The sequence below is a fragment of the Diadema setosum genome, chromosome 20 (genome assembly GCF_964275005.1).
Source record: "Diadema setosum chromosome 20, eeDiaSeto1, whole genome shotgun sequence".
Taxonomy (NCBI): domain Eukaryota; kingdom Metazoa; phylum Echinodermata; class Echinoidea; order Diadematoida; family Diadematidae; genus Diadema; species Diadema setosum.
In genome coordinates this window covers 17,704,770-17,728,540 of record NC_092704.1, presented here as the reverse complement: position 1 = coordinate 17,728,540, position 23,771 = coordinate 17,704,770, and the positions used below count along the sequence as shown (strand labels likewise).

Sequence of the window (23,771 nt, the reverse complement as noted above, 5' to 3'; positions counted from 1 at the left end):
TTTAATTGTATTCTTGATCTTACGTCATTATGTAAATTTCATTCTCTCTATATTTCTTAAAATACTATTGTTTGATGTGGAGATGTGTATTACAGATTGTAATTTGTAGAAAAATTAATTCTAATTCAAATGAAGTCAGTACAGTGAAACCCCGTTATAACGAGGAACCGCTTATAACGAGGTGATCGCGTCGGTCCTGTATACCTTTGCGTGTAAACCTATGGCAGAACAATCGGTTATAACGAGTTCGGTTATAACGAGATTCCGGTTATAACAAGGACATTTTCGGTGCATCATGATAAAGAAAAACATAAGCAATTTGATCGGATACAACGAGGTTCCATTTCTTGACCTGCCACTTTCAAACACGCGACGAACGAAACATTGAAAGCGAATTCACGCTATCCCAGTTTTACAGAGTCTGTGCTGAACACAGTAACACACAGCACAAGTGCCTGTCCCGTCTTTTATCTGAAGCGGGAAGACTCGGAAACAAACATGTTTCAGTCCCTCCGTTATCCTTTACCGCCCATTATCAGTGACGAATAACCAAGTACCGTTCCTTCTATGTTTCTTCTAAACCACATAACATAATCATAATCATTCCATTTTCATTTTCGAAGGGTTCCATTTCTTGACTTGCCGCTTTCAAACACGCGACAAACGAAACATTGAAAACCGAATTCACGCTATCCATTGTCTCTTTCCCGTTTTGCGGAGTAGTTCATGTTACACCTCCTTCTAAACCACGCCCTAAATATTACGTCGGGGCACAGTGATAGCTAATTTTTTGTGTCTTATCACAACAATAATTGCTCCTCACTGGCATATTTTACAATGTAGCTGTGGTTTCTTTGTAACAGGTATCAAAAATTGACCACTCTATTAATTTGAAGAAAAAAAAAATGCAAAAATAATATTTGGTGTCCCCCTTACACGAGAAACATTGAAGAATTTTTTTCCTGGCCAAAAATAGGGGTTGTGTTATTTTTTCAATAGTATAGTTAATTTCTTACTTCAAAATAATCACTTTTATTGAAACAAACATAGAACTAGTTTGAAATATGTGGTAAGATGCCAAAATGAATGGGATCACCGTGTAAGGGGGACACCAATGGTGTCCCCTTTACATGGTGAACCAGTTTTTCCCCATACACTGCAATTTGGTATGCTGACTTCCTTCAATTTCAGTTTAGAATGTTAATTTTCAGTCAGTTTTCAAGGGACTTACTCAATATGAATGTTTTTTAAAGTTATGTTGAACAAAAATCTGATTTTCTGATTTTATTGGCAAAATAGGCATGTCACAAAGTGGGTCCCTAATTTATGGAATTAACCATATAGGTGTAGAAAGAATCACGATATGATCCTGCCGAGTAGGCCTACTTCTCAAGAACATAATGTGCAACTATTACGCGAAGAGATTTTTGGAAGAAAAATAAAGAATTAACGCATTTCAACACCTACTTTTTTCCATCTATTTTATGTATCAATTCACAAATAATTTCCCGTTATTGTCTTTATAGTAACGATTCATAATTGTGCAATAACAACACAAAGGATGTTCTTAAGTTTGATTGACGGGTATATGATGTCGTGCTTATGTTTTTCTTTGTTTTCGATGCGTACGGTTATAACGAGGTACAGGTTATAACGAGGTAATATCGCCGGTCCCACGACCTCGTTATAATGGGGTTTCACTGTATCTAGTCAGACGTCACATGGTGCGGATTTGCCTCCAAACACACACACACCAAACGTTCACCGATGAGAAAAAAACAGATGAACTTTGCTGCTTTTGCAGGACATAATTATGCGAAACATTCTCCAAACTGTTGCCATCTGTTAGGGGTCTCACAAGGATTTGTGAACATTGTGCACATCTTGAGTAGGATTTGCACATATGGTGAAGCCTTTACTACAATATTGAAAACAAATCAGGAGAAAGTAACCCCCCAACTTCTGGAAATGTTTTCAGGCCATGTAAACATTCTGTGAAACTCCTGCTGAAATAAAAGTGATGCCCACAAACAGTTGGCAATGCTTCTGCACTTCCATGCCATTTGGCAATATTTTGTAGACTAAAATATAAATGTAGAACTGCCATTTTTCTTTTTTTGACATTCGCATCCTTTGCAAACCATTCGCGTTCTCAGATTTATGTGAAAGAAGTAGTAATTAATTTTGTGCAACATATCAGCCCAACTTCTTGACTAAGACATCAAAAAATGAATTATAAAATATACTGACAGTAGAGTATAATGATCATCAAATGGCTTTCGTAACTGAAATGACCACTCACCAGTTCTATCCTGTTAAGTCCAGAAGCAATTAAAGACATCTGTCTGGTTCCCCTTCCCATTCCTGATAAAATGGATTCACTGGAAGTGGCTCGCTGCCTGCTGTCTTTTCCTGCCCCCGACAATGATTGAATAGACCCATGCGTTGTATTGCTGCTCTGCGGTGTTCTCATGACAGTACCCCTTTGAACAGGAGGTGGCGATGGTATTAGCTCTGTCTGTGGCATCTTAGAGGCTTGTCTTGTTGGTGTTTGTATCACAGCAGTTTGGACACTATCTTCCTCATCATGGTGTATGTGTCTACCTCTTCCTCTGCTACCTAGTTCATTGGTTTCACCTGCATCAACTTGAGGCTTCTTGAATTTTGAAGTCATTTTCTGAGGAATAAGTGTTTTCTTGAAACCACAGTTTTCTTGATTGAAATTGTCATTGGTGTTATCCCCGAGTATCCTCAATTTCTTTCTTTTCCCCTCTCTGGAAAAGCTACCTGGTGAAGGCATACTAGTTGGCTGTGCACAAAGGCTGTTGCATGAAGAGGTGAGTGATGGAGAAATATAACAGTTCCCCAAATTTTTATCTGACATATTTTCATCATCTGAGACATTGTTCTGCCATGTTCTCTTTGTAACTCTAGGTTTTTTAGTGTTCCTCTTTCGATACTGTTCAACAAGCGTTGTGACGGTGTGCATGCTCTCAGATAGCTCTATGCTTGATGACAGCTTTTTCACAGAGTGAGGCGAGAGAGCAGGAGGTGGGGATGGTGATTCAGGCTCTGACAACTCACCTTCTGCTGCCACTCTATCCCCTTCCTCAACCTCCATCACACATGGTCTCTCAGTGTAATTTGCTTTGATTTGACTCTGATCATCTGCTTGTTTGTTCATCTCTGCAATCTTTGTAGTACCATGGTTACAAGCTTTGTGACTGCCAAAATGATCAGTTTTGCTGCCAGAATCAAAGGTACGTCTTTCTTCCTCCTCCTCAACTTTGTGAGAATGATCATGGCTTTCAGTTGCTAAGGCAGCTTGCAGCTCAACCATTTGCTTCTCCAGCTGCTGTATCTTTTCGTATGCCTTTTCCTTTTGCTGCCATGAAAACAAAATATAACATGAGACCCAGTGGGTATTAAGTTTTAATACTGGAGTATCACAAGTTCACCTTCTGTGTTCTTGCAGACTATATCCTAAAACTTGGGAAGGGGGCTTTACGGAGCCTCCAGGGGGCATGGTGTCCAATTGAAAATTGTATCACTACAATACAATCAATATATATCTTGGCAATAAAACCTGCCAAGATTGTAGAAAATCTGACCATGAGTTTTCAACAAGAAAATCAAAATGTCACGACTGGCCCCAAATTTGGTTCTTCATTCATGTATCATTTCTGACTTCATTCCTTTTTTAATGCATATTTCAAATCATTCTTTTTTTTTTTATAATTTGCTCAACTGAGCTAAGTAACTCTGTCATTGTTGTGAATGATAAATTTACTTAAATACCATGGTATGTAACACAATACAGCTTGGCTGCATACACTACTTCTGGATTCACACAGATGTGCCAGAATTTGACACCAATGTTAGCCTTAGAGCCCTGCCTGTGCTCCCCCTTCCCCATTGAGGCCATCTAAATGCAATTTGAAAAATTTTGAATCATTTTACAATGTACTGATTCCTGCCAAGTTTTGGTCAAAATCTGATGATGAGGAATGAAGATATGTAATTTTGACTATTACGCTCGATCCCAACATACATATACATGTATTACCCTCTTAAGTGCTGACTTAGGGTGCCACTGCCACTGTCCTGAAACATTTTATAGTCTTTAGTCCCATGCTAGAGTATTTGAATGTAAAATATGACATGGTGTTACTGCTTCTGGAGCTGGAGGAGATCTTGAAATTTACAAACTTCTGGGCTTTTGGGGTTCAGTAATCTGGAGAGATTTGCCCAAAATTTCACCAGCACATCTTCACCTCATATGTGACCATGCACCACAAAACCAACAAAAAGTCGCCAGACATGGATTTTTAATCAAGGGCAGATTCTGAAAGAGCAGACTTTAAGCTTTAAAATGATGTATAACTAAGATCAAATAGACTTTCCTAACCTATCTAGATATTGGAAAGAAAGCTCATACTCTAGGAAAGTGTGTACTGAGAAAAGAGACTCAAAAGTATAGGGTCTATTCAAGCACTTAATCTTACTGAGCTGTGCCAGCTGTGCAATGAATAGTAAAAAAAAAAAAAAAAAAAAAAATGATGTAAAACACCTTAGCAACGACGATGAAGGGATTAACAAATTAAGCTGAAATAAAGCATGCTTTAATAACACATTCTGTCCATTACAAATACCAACTTTCACAACAGGAGCATCATCCTTTCAAACATTATTAGAGTTGAAAGTGAAGAGCATGTACAGGATTTTTATGAAATAAAAAGGCCTTTAATACACGCCCAATCACACTATTCAACAACAAAAGAATTCTAGAAAAATTGTTAAAAACACAATATCTCATTTGTTTCATGATCCAAAACTTTAAAACAACGACAATAATAATAGCAATAATAATGTCTTATCTATCCAGGGTAGCCTCTCCAGTGTTGCCACTGCTCTACCATAAGACCCTGCCATTACTATTACCCTCGCGTTGCCAGGTACCCATTTATACACCTGGGTCAAGAGGGACATGGTGGGTAAAAATATCTTGTCCAAGGACGTAAGCACTGGGTGGGAATCGAACTCAGGTACTCCAATTGGGAGTTGCGAGTCATATCCACTATGCCACAGCACCCTCACTAACGTAAAAGAATAATTGGTCTTTCAGAAAATATGAAAAACGCAAGATTGACTAGATTGATCCATTTCACCTGTTTTGAGTTCTCATGTAAAATCAGGGCATCCCACTTTTTAGTTTTGTGATGCATGGTCACACATAGCATTCCACATAACTCATCTTACCTGTGTGTTCATGATTTCACTCTGGCTGGAGAGAATGGAAGAAGCACTAGTCTGGTTCAGAAACTGGCTTCCACAGCTGTCCTCGGAGCTCACAGAGTTGTCTAAGGGGGGAAAAAAGTACCACCTTTACTTGCGCAAACTATGATCCCCTCTATTAACTGATACCTGCCAAGTTTGGTCATAATCCAGCCCCCTCCGTTCGCAAAAAGGTACAATATTGAAAAAAAAAAATTATGACTAGCTAATCTGGGGTATTTGAACCCTTCTGAGGGGGCCCCCTGGGGCACCACCACCATTCATACAAACAATGGTCAAAATCCAGCCACTGGTCTCCAAGAAGATGAAAATGGCAACAACAAAAAAAAAAAAAAAAAGAAAGAAAGAAAAAAAAAAACTTACATAAGATGCACAAGAGATATAAGCCAGTTCGTAATTAGCTCATGTACACCTTGGTACAAATGACCATTCTTTTTTCTCAGTTGGTTAGGCACTTCACTCGTTTTCAAAGCGGTATAATGCATAAGCTTGCCCGACATAACAATTTATGGAATTCGTGTTCAAACAAATTATGAACTTGAGTTTAGACCAGGTGACCAGAATAGTCCGTCAGTTGACACTTTAGCAGGCATCAATTCATTGTTTCGTTTTGAATGCAATAACAACCTTTTTCTTTTGATGTTGCCAAATACCAGGTTTGCTGTCAGGTGGATGTGCTGGCAAGCACTATTTAGATAAGGATCTCATGAATAATCATCACATCACAGATGCTTATCTCAGTGAATTAATAAACCAAAATGCCTGTTGGTACAAATGACCTTTTTCTGCTCATGCGCAAAGTGGAATTACAAACTGGTCTATTGGACAGTGCCCGATTGCAAAAGCTCATTGAAGCCATTTAATAATTGGTTCAGGTGAGCTCAAGTCTCTCAATGCAACAGGGTTTGCCTGGAGCTGATGTGATGTTGATGGGGCATAGTTGGCACCAATATTATGCCATGATTTCTTATTAGAACCAATCTTTGGTGTTTTTTTTTTTTTATGTGATAGACTCAATCTTCCACCTACAAACTAATGGATGTTATTTCTGTAGGAAAATACAATGAAAATCTGCATAGTACAGTCCAAGTATAGTACAGACCATGCCTAACCATGACCAATTCAAACATGCTTTTGCAGTTTTCTAGAAAGACAAAGAAAGAATTTTCCACAAACTGTAATTTTTCTCCCTATCTACTGTACATTACAGTTTTCACTTTCGCAACTTTGTTTGTTGTGAGAAAACTACACTAGAGCAAACTTTCAATGAAAAAGCTAGAACGCATACTTACAATCATTATCACTCCTGGCAGGCACAGTGGTGTTGGAATTTGTCATCTCTCCTCCATCTTCCTCAAGTGATACAGGCACTGATGCTGACTGTTGAAGGAATGAACATGGGATGAGGTCATCATCACTGTCCAACCCCTCTTGTTCCTCTTCCTCTTCCAATGCAGGGATCTTCTTTGCTCTCTTTTGTTTACGTCTCTGAATTACATCTGTGTCACTGCCATCTTCATCACTGCTGGTGTCAGTTGATATCAAAAGCTTTCTCGGCCTTCCTCTCCTTTCACTCTCTTTATCACTGTCATAAGAAGACTTTATTGCTATTGCCCCTGGTGAGAGTTCCCTAGCTGTTGACACATACTCACCAACAGCTGTCTGACAAACAGAGACAACTGGAGAAGTACCCATATCCTGGCTGTGGTTACCTGGAGAAGTCATCCTTCTGTGTATTTGTTTGGCAGACGTGTCTACTATAATGATGTCCTCATTTAAATGCATCTTGCTACTCTCCTTATCAACAGTTTGAATCTCCAAGATAAGATTCTTGCTTTGCAAACCTCTTCCCTGCTGCTGGCTGCTCGCACTACTTATTTGAGAGGTTGATGTTAGCTTTTCTGGCAAGGATTGAGAAATTCCTATATCTCCTCTACTACCTGAGGTATCTCCATGACTCCCAATGTTTTGTTTTCCAAATGATGTAGTGAGATTACTTCTGGATTTTGACATATCTTGGCAGGGTGGTGTAGGTGGTATCAATGTATCTATCGGGTCATCATCTGTACAGATACTTCTTTGAGATCTCAGTGAAACACATTCTGACATGAGATTTTCTGAAAAGTTTTCCTGAAGTGGGTTAGCTTCCATCCTGTTTCTGACCTCTGGGCCTTCAAGTGCCAAGGCAAGATCTGTGTTTTCAGTATTAAGACTTTGTCTCTTTACCTTCATGGGACTCAGTATGTTTTGTTTCAGGCTGTTCCTTCTCTTTCTTGTTACTCTGAATTGAGATCCACTAGTCTCTCGGTAATCAATGGAGACACTGCTTATTTCTGTCACATGCATATTGGTCTCAGTGTTGTCTTCATCAGGTATCCCACTCTTCCTGGGTCTGGCAGGTGAAAACACACACATACTTTGTTTGTCACTCTCTGCCTTGCCTCTGGACTTTTCCTTTTTTCTTCCTGTGCATTGGAATGCATTCATATCTTGGGAATGCTTTGATCTGCTACGTAGTGATCTCCTAACAGGCTGGTCTTCACTTTCACTGATGCAAATGACACTTGAGAGGGAGGAGGATACCTTTTCCACAGAACCTTTAGGAACATCACTGTCCACGTCTTGCTTTGCACTATCACTTGATATTTTCTCCAAAGCAGTCATTGTCTGGTTCTCAAGAGTCTCTGAACACACAAACTCATTATTAGAGTTTGTTGAGGAAGTATGGGTTTTCTGACTGCTGTATTCCATCATTGTGCCTTTTTGACTATCCTCTATGTGAAATGCATTTTCTTGCACAGCCTTCTTTTCTTCAAGATTGTTACAAAACTCACTTTTCTTGTCATTAACATCACTGATATTTTGAACTGGTTCATGATTACCTGCACTGGCATCATTCTCCCTGATGCGCTTTTCAGGATGTGATATTGATCTCCTAGAGGAATTCAGCAATGATTCACTGGGTTGTGAGCACATATCTAAAGATGAGAGAGGAAATGATCCTTGTCTTCTCGTTTCAAGTGAACTACTTGGTTTGGTTGGATCACATGCGATATCTGTCCCCAAACAATAGTCTGCATTAAGGTTTGAAGTTTTCAGATGTTCTTTGTCAGGATCTGCTGAAATTGGGGATAAATGAGCCCGGCAGACATGATCATCAGATACCACTTCAACTACAGAATTGCATGTGCTGATGAATGTAGAATTGTCCATTTGAGCTGACTGAGAGTTATGTGATGGCAGAATGGAGTTTAGGATTTCCATTTCAGTATCCAGGTGTGTGGCAACCTCCTGTTTTAATGAAAATTGGCATTCATTTGTCACTAAAATTTTGGAGTCCTCCCTGCTGTCTTGTTTGGTTGGCTGCAATGGTAAATCATGGGATTCACAAATCTCCTCACATTCATCACTGGTTAATTCAATTGATTCAGTTGTGTCTGAGCCTCCACATACCTGCTCAATACTTTGTTTTGGAGCAGTAACATCTTCAGTGTAAAGAGGGATGGAGGGAAGTATGATGATTTCTTCCACTGGTTCCTCAAAACATGTGACTGCAGAATTGCAAGTTTGAAATTGCTCTCTCACAATCTGATTTGGGGAAGTGACATCTTCAACTTTCAAATCAGAAGTAGATGACACGAGGTCTCCTTCAAAAACATCAACTTGCTGTATACCACCGAGTCCTTCATCTCTATTTACATGGTGAGATTTCATTGTGTCTTGTTGATTGGTCAAGAATGCATTGCTGCTTTCTGGAGCTTTTTGTTTCTTCTTCTGGCTTCGTTTGGTCCTATCGTCAGGGTTTTGAGTTTGAAAAGAGTTACTGCAAACTTCCTGCTCGGTAAGGGTCCTTTGATGTTGGACATTAGCTGGGATTTTCTTGTTTCGTCTGCTGCTTTTCCTCTCATCAGCTGTGGAACGCTGACTTCTCTTTGGCAGTTTGCCTTTTCCATGTGTACACATTTCTTTTTCACTGTTATGATGCAACTGCCTCCTGAGTTGCATTGGCCCTGTCCCAAACTCGTGAGCTAATTCCAAGGCTACTTTCCAGTCACTTTTGATTAGTGCAACTTTTTCAGAAACATCTCCTTCCTCATTCCTAATATTTGTTGAGCAGCTCTCTGCATTCATCTGATTTGTTGTCTTATGTTCAGGTATCTGTTGCATGTCTTGGCCCCCATTCCAAGCAGAGGTTGCATGTTTGGAGTTGTGCAGCATTTCTCTTTTCTGGTCTTGAAAAGTTTCTTCTGCAGTTTCCATGAATCCTTTACGGACACAGCCATGTCCTTCCCCAGAATAGAAAAGCTGGACATTCTCTTGTTCCATCAATCCATCCATATCAGCATGATCAAAGTCAGTCAAAGTCAGTCCTGGCTTAGGATTACTGATTCCCTTCTCTCTTTCTGGTTCGCATTGACCCACTTCATTTTGAGTTGCTTTGTTGTCATTTGTGGAGAGTGGAGATTCTCTGATGCAAGTCAAAGATGGTCCAGTATCTCTACCTGCAACTGAAGTCATTTGCCCTTTCTTGTCCAAAATTTGCACATGTTCACTTGCATCATCTGGAGTGGTAGATGCTCTTGATGTTTCTCCCATTGGCAAGTTAACACTGGCATGCAATGAATCCTGATGGTTTGTTCTTTGCAAGACATTGATGCCTGGGGGCAACTGTCCTCTGATATCATGCAGATCCTCCATTTCTCCTTCTTGACTGACCTTGTTGTCCCAGAGTTCTTTACTGTCCTTTCCATGCTCGTCATCACTCTCATCACTGCCAGGGTGTTTGCTAACCAGCCAATCCAGGACACGCTCTTGTGGATCAATGCGTGGACTCTTGCATTGCCCCTTGTTACCTTTCCTGTATGCTGTTGCAAATACTTTCTTGCCGTGGTTCCTGTTTAAGATGACTGGTTGTGAATCTTGTATTTTGCCTCCACTTGAGACTGGCTGGCTATCTTGGAGAGCTTCAGCGGCAGCACCACTCTTTGTCTCTGTGCTATCTGAGTTGTGAATCTTTGAGGTAGTTGGTGCACAATTACTGCTAGGATCCCCACCAACAAGAGAGCAATTACCATGTAATCTACTCTCATTTTCTGAAGTAGCAACCTCCACTACCATTTCACTGACTTCAGTCACTTTTCTAGATGATTTCTTGTTCAAGACTGGAAGGCGTTTTTTTCCTTGCAAGGTTTTCCTCTTACGAACATTATCTCTAATTTTAATCTTTCTTGGGGTGTGCTGGCTTGGAATAAACTCATATGGATCCACTCCTGGATCTCCAGAAACATTCTCCTTTCCACATGGTGGCAAAATTTTTGTTGGTGGGACTTCTGTGCTGCTGATGTCTTCTCTTGCTGAAATTTTATTTTCATGACCATTCCCTTGCAGCAAGACAGGAAGTGTTCCTGAGTGATTTACTGACTCATTTTGTTCCATTCTATCCATGTCTTTGTCACAACTGGTGTTGGAGACTACTGTACTTGTAAGGGGTGCAACATTTAGCGCATTCAGGAGTTCTACTGCCTCTCTTTCCAAGTCTGTGTCATTCTGAAAATCAGCATGTCTGCCTTTTTTTCTGTCAAATGACAAGTTTGGAAATGATGACCTGCAAAATGACAGATGAACAAGAGACATGAGAAAATTCCACTTGAAACCTTGCCAAATGAGCATCACTTGGCACATGTCAAAAAAAAAAAAACGTCATCTCACTGACAAATGGCTATTTAATCTAAACATGCAATTCCACACCATGCTCAAATTTGCTCTGTCTATTATCAACAAATAAAATAAAACAAACAGAATCACAGAAATTTATTCAAAATCAGACATGAAACAAGCAGGTCATGGGAATTCACAAAACAGTAATATCAGTTGTAACTGTAACTGCAAATACGGTGAGCTAATGATGTCATGGCTTCAAAAGTCCCTCACAGAAACATGCACATCATACATGTAAATCTTCACAAAATGTCCTTGTTTTGATATCAAAATCATAGAGAAAAAAAAAAGTATAATTCACAGCAAATAAGCCAGTTCACAGTTCCAATCTGAGCATATGCTGATAAAGGTCATTGCAGACCTTTTCTTGAAATGGATTTACAACTGAGGTATTCAAAACCTAGCTAGGGCTTCGTGAAAACTGTGTTATTAATGAACCAGGTGCAGATTGGTATTTACAGATGAATGTGCATTCTTTTCAGCAACATTAACAAAAGCCATTCATGCAGCACTGACATGTAAATTACCACTTCCTGCATGGCTGTTTTCAACTGCTCTTCTTGAAGACTATTCCATGTTTTGCAAAGTCTGTGGTTGGAGAGGTCACTGCAGACTAGTGCTAACTGTGAACTGGCTTATTATTGCTGCGTTGTATTGACATAATATGGATATCCCAATTGACTATATGCATGATGGCATTGAAGCTGTTAATTTCTCCAACAAAAACATAATTTTCAATATCTTTTACGCGAACTTATGGTACGTTATGGGGCAATGAAACCATCATTCCATCTAATAAGTGGTTGCAGCCCATACTAGCATTCCCCATCAATTTGGAATTATTGGTATGTTAAAAGGAAACAACTCCAGAAATTTTCTACAAAGCTCTAATGATAGAAGGAAGCAACTATGCTTTCTAACTTTCAGCCAATCATCTGTAAGAATCAAAATGGCATCTTCAACATGAACAAATGTTCCTTGCATCCAAGAGTTTAGGAAATGTTAACAAGTTATCCAAAGTATTTTTCCATACTATGAAATATTGCAATCAGAAAAATTTAATTGAGCTCAATTCTCTTTATGTGAAAAAAGATCTCCTGCACTGGGTTTGGTGGCACATTTTACCATGTGTTTTCAAGAAGAAGAAGACCCCCCCCCCCCCCCCCCCCACCCATCCCACCCTTGGATATGCCATGAACAAAGTAGAAACTACAGTCACAAATCTACTTACTCATAGCACTATCTTAGCTTATCTCTTCTGGTTCTACAGAAGATTTTAAAATTCTTTCATTTGGGGGGGGGGGGGGGGGGTTAGGGCCTGAACCCCCAAGGGGTAGCATGGTGCCCTTTTCTACAAATTGAGATCATATCCCCCTTGGGATGTTACCTACCAAGTTAAGTGAAAATTCATCATGGGATTTTGAAGATGAAATTTACAATTTAGGCACCTTATTTGGACCCCCCCCCCTCCCCCCCGGTTCCAAGGGGGCACCCCTGGATCGGCCATGAACAAACTTGAAACTACACTCATCAATGTACTAACTCATAGTATTAACTTAGCTCTATTACTTCTAGTTCTAGAGAAGAAGATTTTTAAAGATTCCTTAATTTTGGAAGGTTTGTGACCCCCAAGGGGCATATGGTGCCCATTTGAACAAACTGAGATTCTATCCCCCTTTGGGATGCTAACTGCTAAGTAAAATCTGTCATAGGGTTATTGGGAAAAAAGATGAAAACGTAAAAAGTTCATGAACAACGGACAGTGAGCAATCGCAATAGTTTATTGAGCCTCCAGCTCAGGTGAGTTAATAAGACATGCGGGCCTCATCTGAGCAGCATACTTCCTGTTTATGGCACTCCACCCAAGTCAAACTATTGATAAAATCTTAAAATTGGAGGCTTGATACAGGTCCACTGGGCTACATTCTCTTCATTTGGGGTATTTGGGCCCCATCCTATCATGGAAAACACATTTTCTATATTTACCACAAAACTTGGTATCTCAAAGTTAGTTCCTTCTATCAGAGTATCATATGGCAGAAAAATCTACACACACACACACATGCAAAATCCCACTGATCAATAACCAGCTTCTTGCACATTTGTCTTATCATCAATGACACAAATTGAAAGACTTGCAACAAGTCTTAAGATTACCCTCATAATGAAAACAGACATACCTGATGTTGGTGTGGCCGACAACAAGTAATTCATTCTCTGAGTCAGCACTGCATTCATTCTCATCTTGGTGCACCTTTATCATCACAGCTGATTTTGGTTGTGCTTTTCGTACATTTCTGGCCTTCTTGTTATCCTTGATTCTTTTACCCTTGCCTCTAGCTCTGGCCTCAGTTTGACTGTCTGAGGACACTTGCTTGGTCTTCAGGTCAGGCTGCGAGAACAGGACAGGTCCCCGTGGAGGTGAACCTGAGGATGAAGTTACATGAGGAAAACAAAGTGTTTATAGCATTTGCCTCATTGACCTCAGTTGCTATTAAATGCATTTACCACAGCAGTGTACCATGAAGCTACTGACACAGGTCTGACTGCATCACATGATTTGAGCACACATTGCGGCTTTTGCATCTGTTAAAGATTGCAAAAAAAAAAAAAAAAAATTCAACACCTTAAAAAACCTGCTTAAGGGGAAATACAGTAAACCTCGCTTAAGTCCACATCGCTTAAGTTGACACGATAAAAAAGTCCCGATTTTTGCCTTTGTTATTCCTTGAAAATTTCCTCGTCCTAGTCGACATTTATAGGTCAACAACTCGCGTAAGTCGACCTGATTTTTCAGTGCCAACTGAGCTGAAATACGTGTTAATTCCCTCGTCTAAGTCGACATAATTTTTCGCTCAAAATTTTATCGCCATTCTCTGAAAAAAGAATTGTTTTCCCGCTCCGATTCGCAGCATTTCTACTCGGTAATTCGCTAGTGTGCGGCACGGTAGCGTTCGCGCCATGCGTCCATTGTCTTGTATGCCAGAATAAAAAGGGCATACACTCATTTACACTGGAGTATTACATGTAGTACCCAAGGCAGTTCACTTTCCCCCTTTTCTCCCTCTCATTATTCTCAAAACGCACAAATTTCGTACACCTATATGTCCCAGTAGATATTCATTACCTGAACATGAAATAGGTGTTTTTGTTAATCCGAATATTCTAACGTTGATTATTCCGAAGCGGTATTAGAAACCTGGGCCCTTTCTAGAAAATCTATTAAAATGCAACAAATAATGCAACTCAAAAAAATCAAATGCAGGTGTATCAAATCACATGCAACTTTTGCATTTAAACGCAAGTGCGTTGCTGAAAAGACATGCGTTTGATAATCATATGAAACTAGAAAATAATTGAACGAACCTGAAACTCAATTGCGTTTAAACGCAACTCTAAAAATCAAATGCAAGTCCATCAAATCACACGCAACGCTGTATTTAAACGCAAGAGCGTTGCAGAGAAGACTTGCGGTTTTCATACGAAACTAAACTGCGTTTAAAAGCATCTCTTTACATCTACGGAAGTGCGTTATTGTTGAAAAGACTTGCATTATTTTTTATTTCGTAAGCAAAATGAAAAATGAAACGCAACTCTGAAAATCAAATGCAAGTCCATCAAATCATATGGAACGCTGAAAAGACTTGCGTTTGATAATCATACGAAACTAGAAAATTGTAGGAAACTTAAACTCCACTGCGTTTAAACGCAACTCTAAAAATCAAATGCAAGTCCATTAAATCACACGGAAAGCTGAAAAGACTTGCGTTTAAAGGCAGCCGGTCGTCGCAGGCGATTCGCAGCTCAGTAGAAAAGCACGACAAGCTGCTCCTCCCGTTATTGTACCCCCGTATGTACCGAATGCCGAACACGACGCTACGCAGCGCACCAGCGAAAACCAGATGGGGCACGAGCGCCGTGCGAGATGTCCACTGTAATTTCAACATGGACGCCCGAATACCTACCGAATGGGGCCGAATGGGTGCATGCACAAAACCGCACAACAGCCATGCGCATGAAAATCTCTCCCGGTCCGCGACACAACAAGTAGTGAGAGCTGTCGGGTGTACGTACGTACGTATCTGGCTCCAGTCTCTGTTTATATGCACTATGGTGCCAATTTCAGCAATCTAAGCAATAATATTTCAAAATGTCTGAAAATATTATATAACAATATCATAAATTATTCATATATTACGTTGTTTAATATTTGGTATTTATAAATATGCTTTGATGAAGAAATATTAAAACTCTAAGCTTTATGTATAGCAAGTTGCAATGCATATGGCCATATGGCAGGTTGTTATGATCTCATCGTGCAATGTTGTCTGCTGCGTCAGCTGCATGTGTTATATGTACAGCTTACAGTACGTTGGGCCGGATCGTAACGTAACAAAGTTGATAGAAAGTCGTCGGTACCGGTATGTCAATATCAATATTGTGTGTGGTATGTGTGTACTGTTTGCAATAAAAAGTGTTGTACTGTTTCGGCTTAGCCTTGGCTTTGGCTTAGTAATGAAACCTCACAATGGAGATCAAACAGCCGTCCAACTCGAGGCAACGTATCTACTTGTTTGACGCTATCGACGAGTGGAGAACGCAGAGAGACGTGTTCTTAGCTGGAGGACAAGTAAGAGACCAGAGGGGGAGGCTTCAGCGTCAGCGTGCCGATGAAAAATTTGCTTTCCACTTGCTGGAGTTGCATGAACAGTTTTGCAGGAATTTTTATTTAGAATGTGCAAATTCGTGTTACAACATGCACGGTGGAATTGTGTTGCCACGGCTTACGCCAATCAAGCAACCCCACCTGGCCAAGTCAACAACTTCAAGGAATCCAGATCCAGATGATGTGTAAGTAGAAGTCTACACATGAATCAATGATTGAAGTGGAATGACTTTTTCTAATCTAGTATCAGTAACTTTCGGGCATTTGCGTTTGATCGACAAGTAGGCCTATTTTTCTATGTATAATTCCGCGAAAAACTTCTCTAAGTTCTCATTTATGTCAAATTATGATAATGCCGTAATTGAAATGACATTTGCTGGGTCAGTTTAATGTCATTAGTCCCATTAAATGAGAAGTTTTTCATATCAATCATGTTTAAAATGCAAATTCCCAAAGAATATGATTTAGGATTTGCAAATAAATTTTTAAAAAATGAATAGATCTATCGCAAGCTCCATCATACATGTAGTCTAACCCAATAGATCTGGTAGAACTCTAACGTTTAAACAGGGGAACTATAGGTTCAAAGATGATAGATCTAACAATAATAGCTTCTAGTTTAGGCCCTACTTCGACTTGAAGGTATGTCGGTTGGTGCACGGCCCCCTTCTACCACGGCCACAGGTACACTGTGCAGTGCAACTGTGGCCGTTGGCCCTGCACGGGCACAGTCGCTGCCCCGTCCTGAATTTACACACGCCAGGGCAAGTACAAGACACAGGGTCTCCGACCCAATCGTCCGCGTTCAGAATGGACAACTCGGCGGTAATATCCGCTACCCATGACGATGTGTCATCGTCCATGATGGCCACCCTACCTATCCTGATCTGACGATTACAGTGTAGTTAACGAGTGACGACGATCGACGGTGCGATGAAGAGAAGGCGTACACTGTAGTCGTACGAAGTATAGGCAGCTAGCTACTATAGCTCATGTGAACATTGCATCACACAGTACATACAGTATACCATACATTCAATTCACATTACACAAAACGTACTCCCCGCGCTCAGATCAATCAAGCGAGCAAACGAGATACTATAGCGCGATACATTGCTTTAGGGATGTCTTGCGCACACACACATTTCGCTTCGTAGCAACTTCGGAAGCGAGTTTACGTGCTGCCGCCCGCGGCTGAAATATGTCCATATATCCTCGCGACTGGGTGTCTTTAATAATCATACGAAACTAGAAAATTGTAGGGAACTTTTTTTTAAAACTCAATTGCGTTTAAACGCAACTCTAAAAATCAAATGCAAGTCCATGAAATCACACATAACGCTGTATCTAAACGCAAGAGCGTTGCAGAGAAGACTTGCGGTTTTTGTATGAAACTATAAGAAACTGCGTTTAAACGCGTTTAAACTAGAAAAGTGTAGGAAACTTAAACTCAACTGCGTTTAAACGCAACTCTAAAAATCAAATGCAAGTCCATCAAATCATGAGCAACCCTGTATTTAAAATGCAAGAGCGTTGCAGAAAAGACTTGCGGTTTTTGTACGAAACTAGAAACTGCATTTAAACGCATAAAAATTTAAGGTGTTATTCTTGAAAAGACTCGCATTATTTCTTATTTTGTAACGGAACTTTCGCCGTGACCGAACTTTGTCTGCGCTAGCAGGGGAAAGACATCGCAACATTTACACGTTTCAAACTACCAAAATGCATGCTGCTTCATGAAATGTCAATGAAAAAATGGTAACAAATTATTGTTACAGTTCGCAATGCCGAAGGTTTAAATTTCAGTCCAAAGTTAAATTAGTCCGACGATGTAAATAGGTTTGTTTTTACAAAGGTTAGTAGTCCGAAAGATGTCATTTTCGGATGAACAAACTTTTCTTCTTCTTTTTATTTCAGACGGGCCTGCGCCGTACAGAGCGGTAATGTTGCGAATCGGAGCGCAAGAACAATTCATTTTTAGAGTATGGCAATAGAAATTTACGCAAAACAAATATGGCGACTTAGGGAAGGAAAATCACACATATTTCAACTCAGTCGGCACTGAAAAATTATCTCGACAGAATCATAGGAAATCACACGCATATCTTCGCAGCAAGACACTTGAATTTAAATCTTAAAGTTTAATGCAATTTGGGGAATTTGTGTTTGATATTTCAAATCAAGTTTAAAACGTAAAGTGTCTAGAAACGGGCCCAGGTTTCCAATCCCGCTCTCTCAAAATCTCTCTAGAGATTTGGGAATTGTGCATTGTCGTTACTAACCCGCGCGAGATTTATGCATGAACTAAAACATTATTGTTGTTGATGTCAGTAGGCATGTTTTGGCAGCAAAAGGAGTAAGATTTGGGTAGCGATCCGCATCCTGATCCCAATCTTACTCTGTACAGGGGAAATTAGTTTTCATTTATAAGTCGACAAAATGTCGACTTACGTGTAAGTCGACTTTCGCGTAAGTCGGGCGTGTTTTGCTCAGTCCCGATTATGTCGACTTACGCGAGGTTGACTGTATAAAAAAAAAATATATATATATGGCATTGAGTGAATGCAGCAATATTAGTAGAACACATTACTTAAAGGACAAGTTCACCTTCATTTACATTAGGATTGAGAGAATGTAGCAATGTTAGTAGAACACATCATTGAAAGTTTGAGGAAAATTGGACATCGATGCAAAAGCTATGAATTTTTGAAATTTTTGTGCAGTCATTGCTGGATGAGAAGACTAAGGCTCGTGATGTCATAGAGTACAACATAATAAGAAAATTAAGAGAAAATTCAACAAATTTCACTTTTTTTCGCAAAAAAGTAAAGACACTTGACTTGCCTGCTTTCTAAGGGCCATATGGTAATGACATATGTTATGGGTAATATTATTCCCATTGCCTTTAGAAAGAGGCAAGTCAAGTGCTCTTTCATTATGCGAAAAAAGTGAAAATATGTTGAATTTTCTTTACAATTTCTTTATACTGTTGTACTCCTATGACATCACGAGCCTTACTAGTCTCCTCATCCAGCGGTTCCAACACAAAAATTTTTAAAATTCATAGCTTTTGCATCGATTGTCCAATTTTCCTCAAACTTTCACTGATGTGTTCTACTAATATTGCTGCATTCTCACAATCCTTATGTTTATGAAGGTGAACTTGTCCTTTAAGTTTGAGGAAAATTAAACAATCTGTTCAAAAGTTATGAATGCTTAAAGTTTCAGTGCCACTATCGCTGTAAAAGAAGACTACAACAGTTCCCGATGTCACTACAGGATATAATGAAAAATGTAGATATTCCATAACTTTCACTTTCTATGAAAATCACATATTTCCTTGAATTGTTAATGACATATATTGCAGGTAATAATTCCCCCTCCTCCGCTTTCTGAATGACACAAGTGCTCTTTCATGTTGTAGAAGAATTATAAAATGCTGAATTCCAATTACATTTTCTTTATACAGTTAAACTCGCCTAAGTCGACGTCGCATATGTCAAATAATCGCGTAAGTCGATGATTTTAAAAAGTCCTGATTTTTCCCCATTGACGTACGTGTATCAATTCACTCACAAGTCGAATTTTGTAAGTCGAATACTCGCCTAAGTCGATGAAATTCCAAGAACACTTTCACGGAAAAACCATTGAATTCACTGTGCCTACGTCGAATAAGATTTTATTGTGTAATAAATCACTGTCATTTATTATTCATTATTCATTACTCATCATTATTTTGTTTGTCAGACGAGTTTGAGGTGACAAAAAAAAAATGATCTAAAATCAAAATTCAAAGCGATCGCATGGGATCGTTTTAACTCTCTTCGTATTTGGAGGTCCGCTGGTACAGCCCTGTCAGCTGTCGCGCTACGTACGTACAGTGTTTGTACAGTACACATGCATTCATTTACATGTACAGTATTGAGCTTGCAGTGTACATGTAGCTTGGCATTTGCAGCGCTGTGCAGTGGAGTGGTATAATGGATGAAGCAGCTGAGTTTTCAAAGCGGAAAGTAGGGGGAAAGTTACGGGCACGGGTAAATCAGAATTGCACCTCTACATGCATTTCAAGCCACGGTATGGTAAACTGGAATCAATCACTGCTCAAATATCGTTCATATTCACTTCCCCAAGGTTTAACAAGGGTGTAAAGTAATTGGACCTGTGCCAATACTAATGCACTGTCCATACAAAGTTAGCCGCGGCCCTGCTGGGCGACCCGTGCTGCGGCACACCGCTCCAGCTCTCGGCTCCAGAGTAGACCACTTACTGTTTTGTACCTGTGGTGAAACTGTAAGTCGACTTTTTTCGACTTACGCACAAGTCGAAAATCGCCTAAGTCGATGTGTTTTGCTCAGTCCCGAGAGGATCGACTTATGCGAGTTTAACTGTATGTGATCATGCATCACAACACCAACAAAAAGTGTCACACCCTGATTCTACATGAGGACTTCAAATACTGTATACGCTGAATATTTCACGAGAATTTTATTTTCATGATTTTTGCGAGTCAGGTGCTTTTTAGTAGCGAAATTAAAGACGTGCAAAAATGGTGACTCTGATCCCGATATGAATGTGACACACACTTATATATTTCCCCATTCAGTGCAGTACTGCACGACTGCGAATTTAACCACTCGCAAAATCACCGGAAAGTCCTGATTCGCGACAATTTAGACTCCCTATTATATATGGCGTATACAATAGGTGAAATAGGTCAACCCAGTCTATCTTGGATTTTCATATTTTCTGATAGAACAATTCTTCTTTTACATTATCTTAAAGTTTGGGATCATAAAATGAAAGTGAAATTGTGTTTTTAGCAGTTTTATTAGAAAACTTGGTTGTAGAAATGTGTAGTGAGGTATGTTTTCATATAGGACCCTTTTCATTTCTTAAAAATCCTTTTCACATTCTTCACTTTCAACTCTTAATAGCTTTTGAAATGATGATGCTACTGCATTGAAAGTTGGAATTAGTCATAAATGGAATGTGATAATGGAGTGTTTTTAATATCAGCTTCATCTGATAATCCCTTCATTGTTGCTGGTCAGGTGTTTAACATCCTGTTTTTGTTGTTGTTGGTTGTTTTTTGTCCCGTTCAATACATAGCTAGCATGGTTTGATAAGAATTAGTGCTTGAAAAAAACCCTAATCTTCAGAGAATCTTTTCTCAGTACACACTTCTCCAGAGTGTGTCCTTTTCTACCAATATCTACTGTAAAACGGTGTAATACGAGAGTCCATTTGAGTATACATCAGTTTAAAGCTTAAACTTAACTTACTTAAAATGGTTTTATTAGTTACGTTGCCCACAAAATCAATTACGGACAGAGCGACATACAACCTGCAATATAATGCTTCAGGCAACACTTCATGGGAGAGGGATAAAAATGGTTTAACTTCAGTTCAATGACATGAAGTGAGACTGCAGCATCAACTCCCAACTTACATCTTAGACCAGTGTCTTCCTCCACTGCTGCCATGACAGCACGGACACCTCTGACAATTTCATCCAGCTGTTCATTCTTGGTCAGGCTCCTGTCAGGAGATAGATGAAGATGGGCATCATATTTGATTATACTGTAAAACCAGAAATGCGGTGTGCATTTTAATTTTGTGACTAGGACCCCATTTACAGTGCGAGGCTCGGCCGCGGCCGAGCCGCGGCCGAGCCCAGCCCCGCTTCAGTGTAAACGCGCAAAAGGCCAAATGCGAGGCCAAAATTGGCCTCGCATTTGGCCTCGCTCTGGAGGTGGTCTCGGCCGTGGCCGAGCCCTGCCTCTTCTTGGTGTAAACGCAAACTGGGCCAAATGCGCGGCCAATTGCGCGGCCAATTTTAGTCTGGCTTCCAAACCCTCTGCTTGTATCTTTCGCTATTCAGAATATTAACCCCCTCAACGTCGAAAACTAGTATAGTTTAAGGTGGTTTTGTCCTGCAAAGGATTTTTTTCCTTCGGCAAAGGTCTTTGCCCGAACGGCGACTTTGTCGCCACGGAATTCATTTTGCAAAGAGTCTGAAAACCAGACAATACCAAATTGCGTTTGTTTACAAGCAGAGCGCCACTACGACAAAATATTGAAAGGTTTGAATCAAAAGCGCGGCCGAGCCCAGCAGTGTAAACGGACAAAATTGCGAGCCCGGCCCCGCACTGTAAACGGGGTCCAAGACTTGCGAAATTAAAATGCATGCGAAAGTTCTTGTCTATACTATATGCATTGAATGCCAAAGGCAATTCGCAAAAATTCCACGCCACGAAAATATCTTGAGCACACTACAGTACATATAATGTATACATATAATTAAACATGCATACCTGAGAAGGAAGACCATGGTAGAGAGGAGGGAAAGGAATGCCATCCTATTTACAGCAATGCCAACCTTTATATGCATCTAGCAAAAGGATTCATTTAGAAATCGGGGGGGGGGGGGGGGAATTTGTGTTCTCTGGCTTATGTGAAAATACACATTTTCAGAAAACCTCTCTGAAAATCAGGGAGGATTGGATTGAAATCTCTTTATTAAGCAACTTAGGTTGAGGCCAAGGCCAGGTGTGGTATTCTGAGAAATCTTCCTATTCACAGTGACTTCCTATGTCAGAAAGTTAGGAAGTGCCTCGGAAATTTCATAATTTCACATCAGGTACATGTAGTACATAAATCAACAGCTCCATGCATAGATTTGTGGAATTTAGTGTGATTCTGGAGTAGAGAAATAATACTTTGAAAAAAAAACTTAAAAACAAATTACACTGAACAAGGATGATGACATAGGAGGTTCACATATTTCAGTAGTTAATGTAGCAGTGTAATTCCATTACAATAAGCCAGTTCGGGGTTCCACTTAGAGCATGAGCAGAAAAAGGTCATCAGTACCGGCAGAGCATGTTGGTTTTTTATTCACTGAGATAAGCATCTGTGATGTAATGATTATTCAAGTGATCATTATGAGTGGTGCTTGCTAGCACATCCACCTGACAGCAAATGCGGTATTTGACAATATCAATAGAAAAAGATTGTTAATACATTCAATGCGAAATAATGAAATGGATGCTTTCCAAAGTGCTAATTGATGGATCATTCTGGTCACCTGGTCTACGCAAGTTCATTCTTTCTTTGAACATGACTGATGAATTCCATAAATTGTTACGTCGGGTAAGCTGAAATACCTTCTCTCGCTTGAAAACTTGTGGAGTGCCTAATCAACTGAGAAAGAAGAAAGGTCATTTGTACCGATGTGCCCATGAGCTAACCCCGAACTGGCTTATACCGCTTGCTTGCGAGTTCACCTACAAGGTGTACAATCTATGCATGCCTTCTTCTTTTGTTCTGCTTCCTTCAGCCCCAACTCATGCATTTTTTTGGTGACCCTGCCATGTCATCATCCTTGTTCATTGCAATTTGTTATAAATTTCAAAAATATTCTTATTTTTCACCCCAATTACCATAAATTCTGAAACTCTGTCATAAGTATAACTAATTTATAGTTGTTCAAATGTAAAAATCTGAAAATCATCCAGAGGTCTCCTTTAAAGGACAAGTTCACCTTCATAAACATTAGGACTGAGAGAATGCAGCAATATTAGTAGAATACATCAGTGAAAGTTTGAGGAAAATTAGACAATCGATGCAAAAGTTATGAATTTTTAAAATGTTTGTGTTGGAACTGCTGGATGAGGAGACTACTACAGCTTGTGATGTCATATGCGTACAACAGTATAAAGAAAATGTAAAGAAAATTCAACATATTTTCCCTTTTTTCGCATAATAAAAGAGCACTTGACTTGCCTCTTTCTAAATGCGGGGGGAATAATATTACCTATAACATATGTCAGTAACAAGTCAAGGGAATTTGTACTTTTTTCAAAAGATGAAATTTTGTGAAATTCTCTTTATATTTTCCTTATATTGTTGTACTCATGTGACATCATACGCTGCAGTATTCTTCTCATCCAGCGGTGACTGCACAAAAACTTCAAAAATTCATAATTTTTGAACGGATTGTCTGATTTTCCTCAAACTTTCAATGATGTGTTCTACTAATATTGCTACATTTTCTCAATCCTTATGTTTATGAAAGTGAACTTGTCCT

General features: G+C 39.6%; 1 protein-coding gene across 2 annotated transcripts in view; it reads right to left on the bottom strand.

Moving 5' to 3' along the window:
* The window catches only part of LOC140243786 (uncharacterized), a 66,385-nt gene that overhangs the window by 31,907 nt on the left and 10,707 nt on the right, over positions 1-23,771 (bottom strand). For both annotated transcript variants that reach the window (XM_072323454.1, XM_072323455.1), the window contains 5 exons: positions 21,132-21,220; positions 13,194-13,440; positions 6,588-10,900; positions 5,260-5,360; positions 2,303-3,385 (listed from right to left, as the gene is read on the bottom strand). In XM_072323454.1, the coding sequence (XP_072179555.1) occupies positions 2,303-3,385; positions 5,260-5,360; positions 6,588-10,900; positions 13,194-13,440; positions 21,132-21,220 (5,833 nt within the window). The remainder of the gene's footprint in view (positions 1-2,302; positions 3,386-5,259; positions 5,361-6,587; positions 10,901-13,193; positions 13,441-21,131; positions 21,221-23,771) is intronic.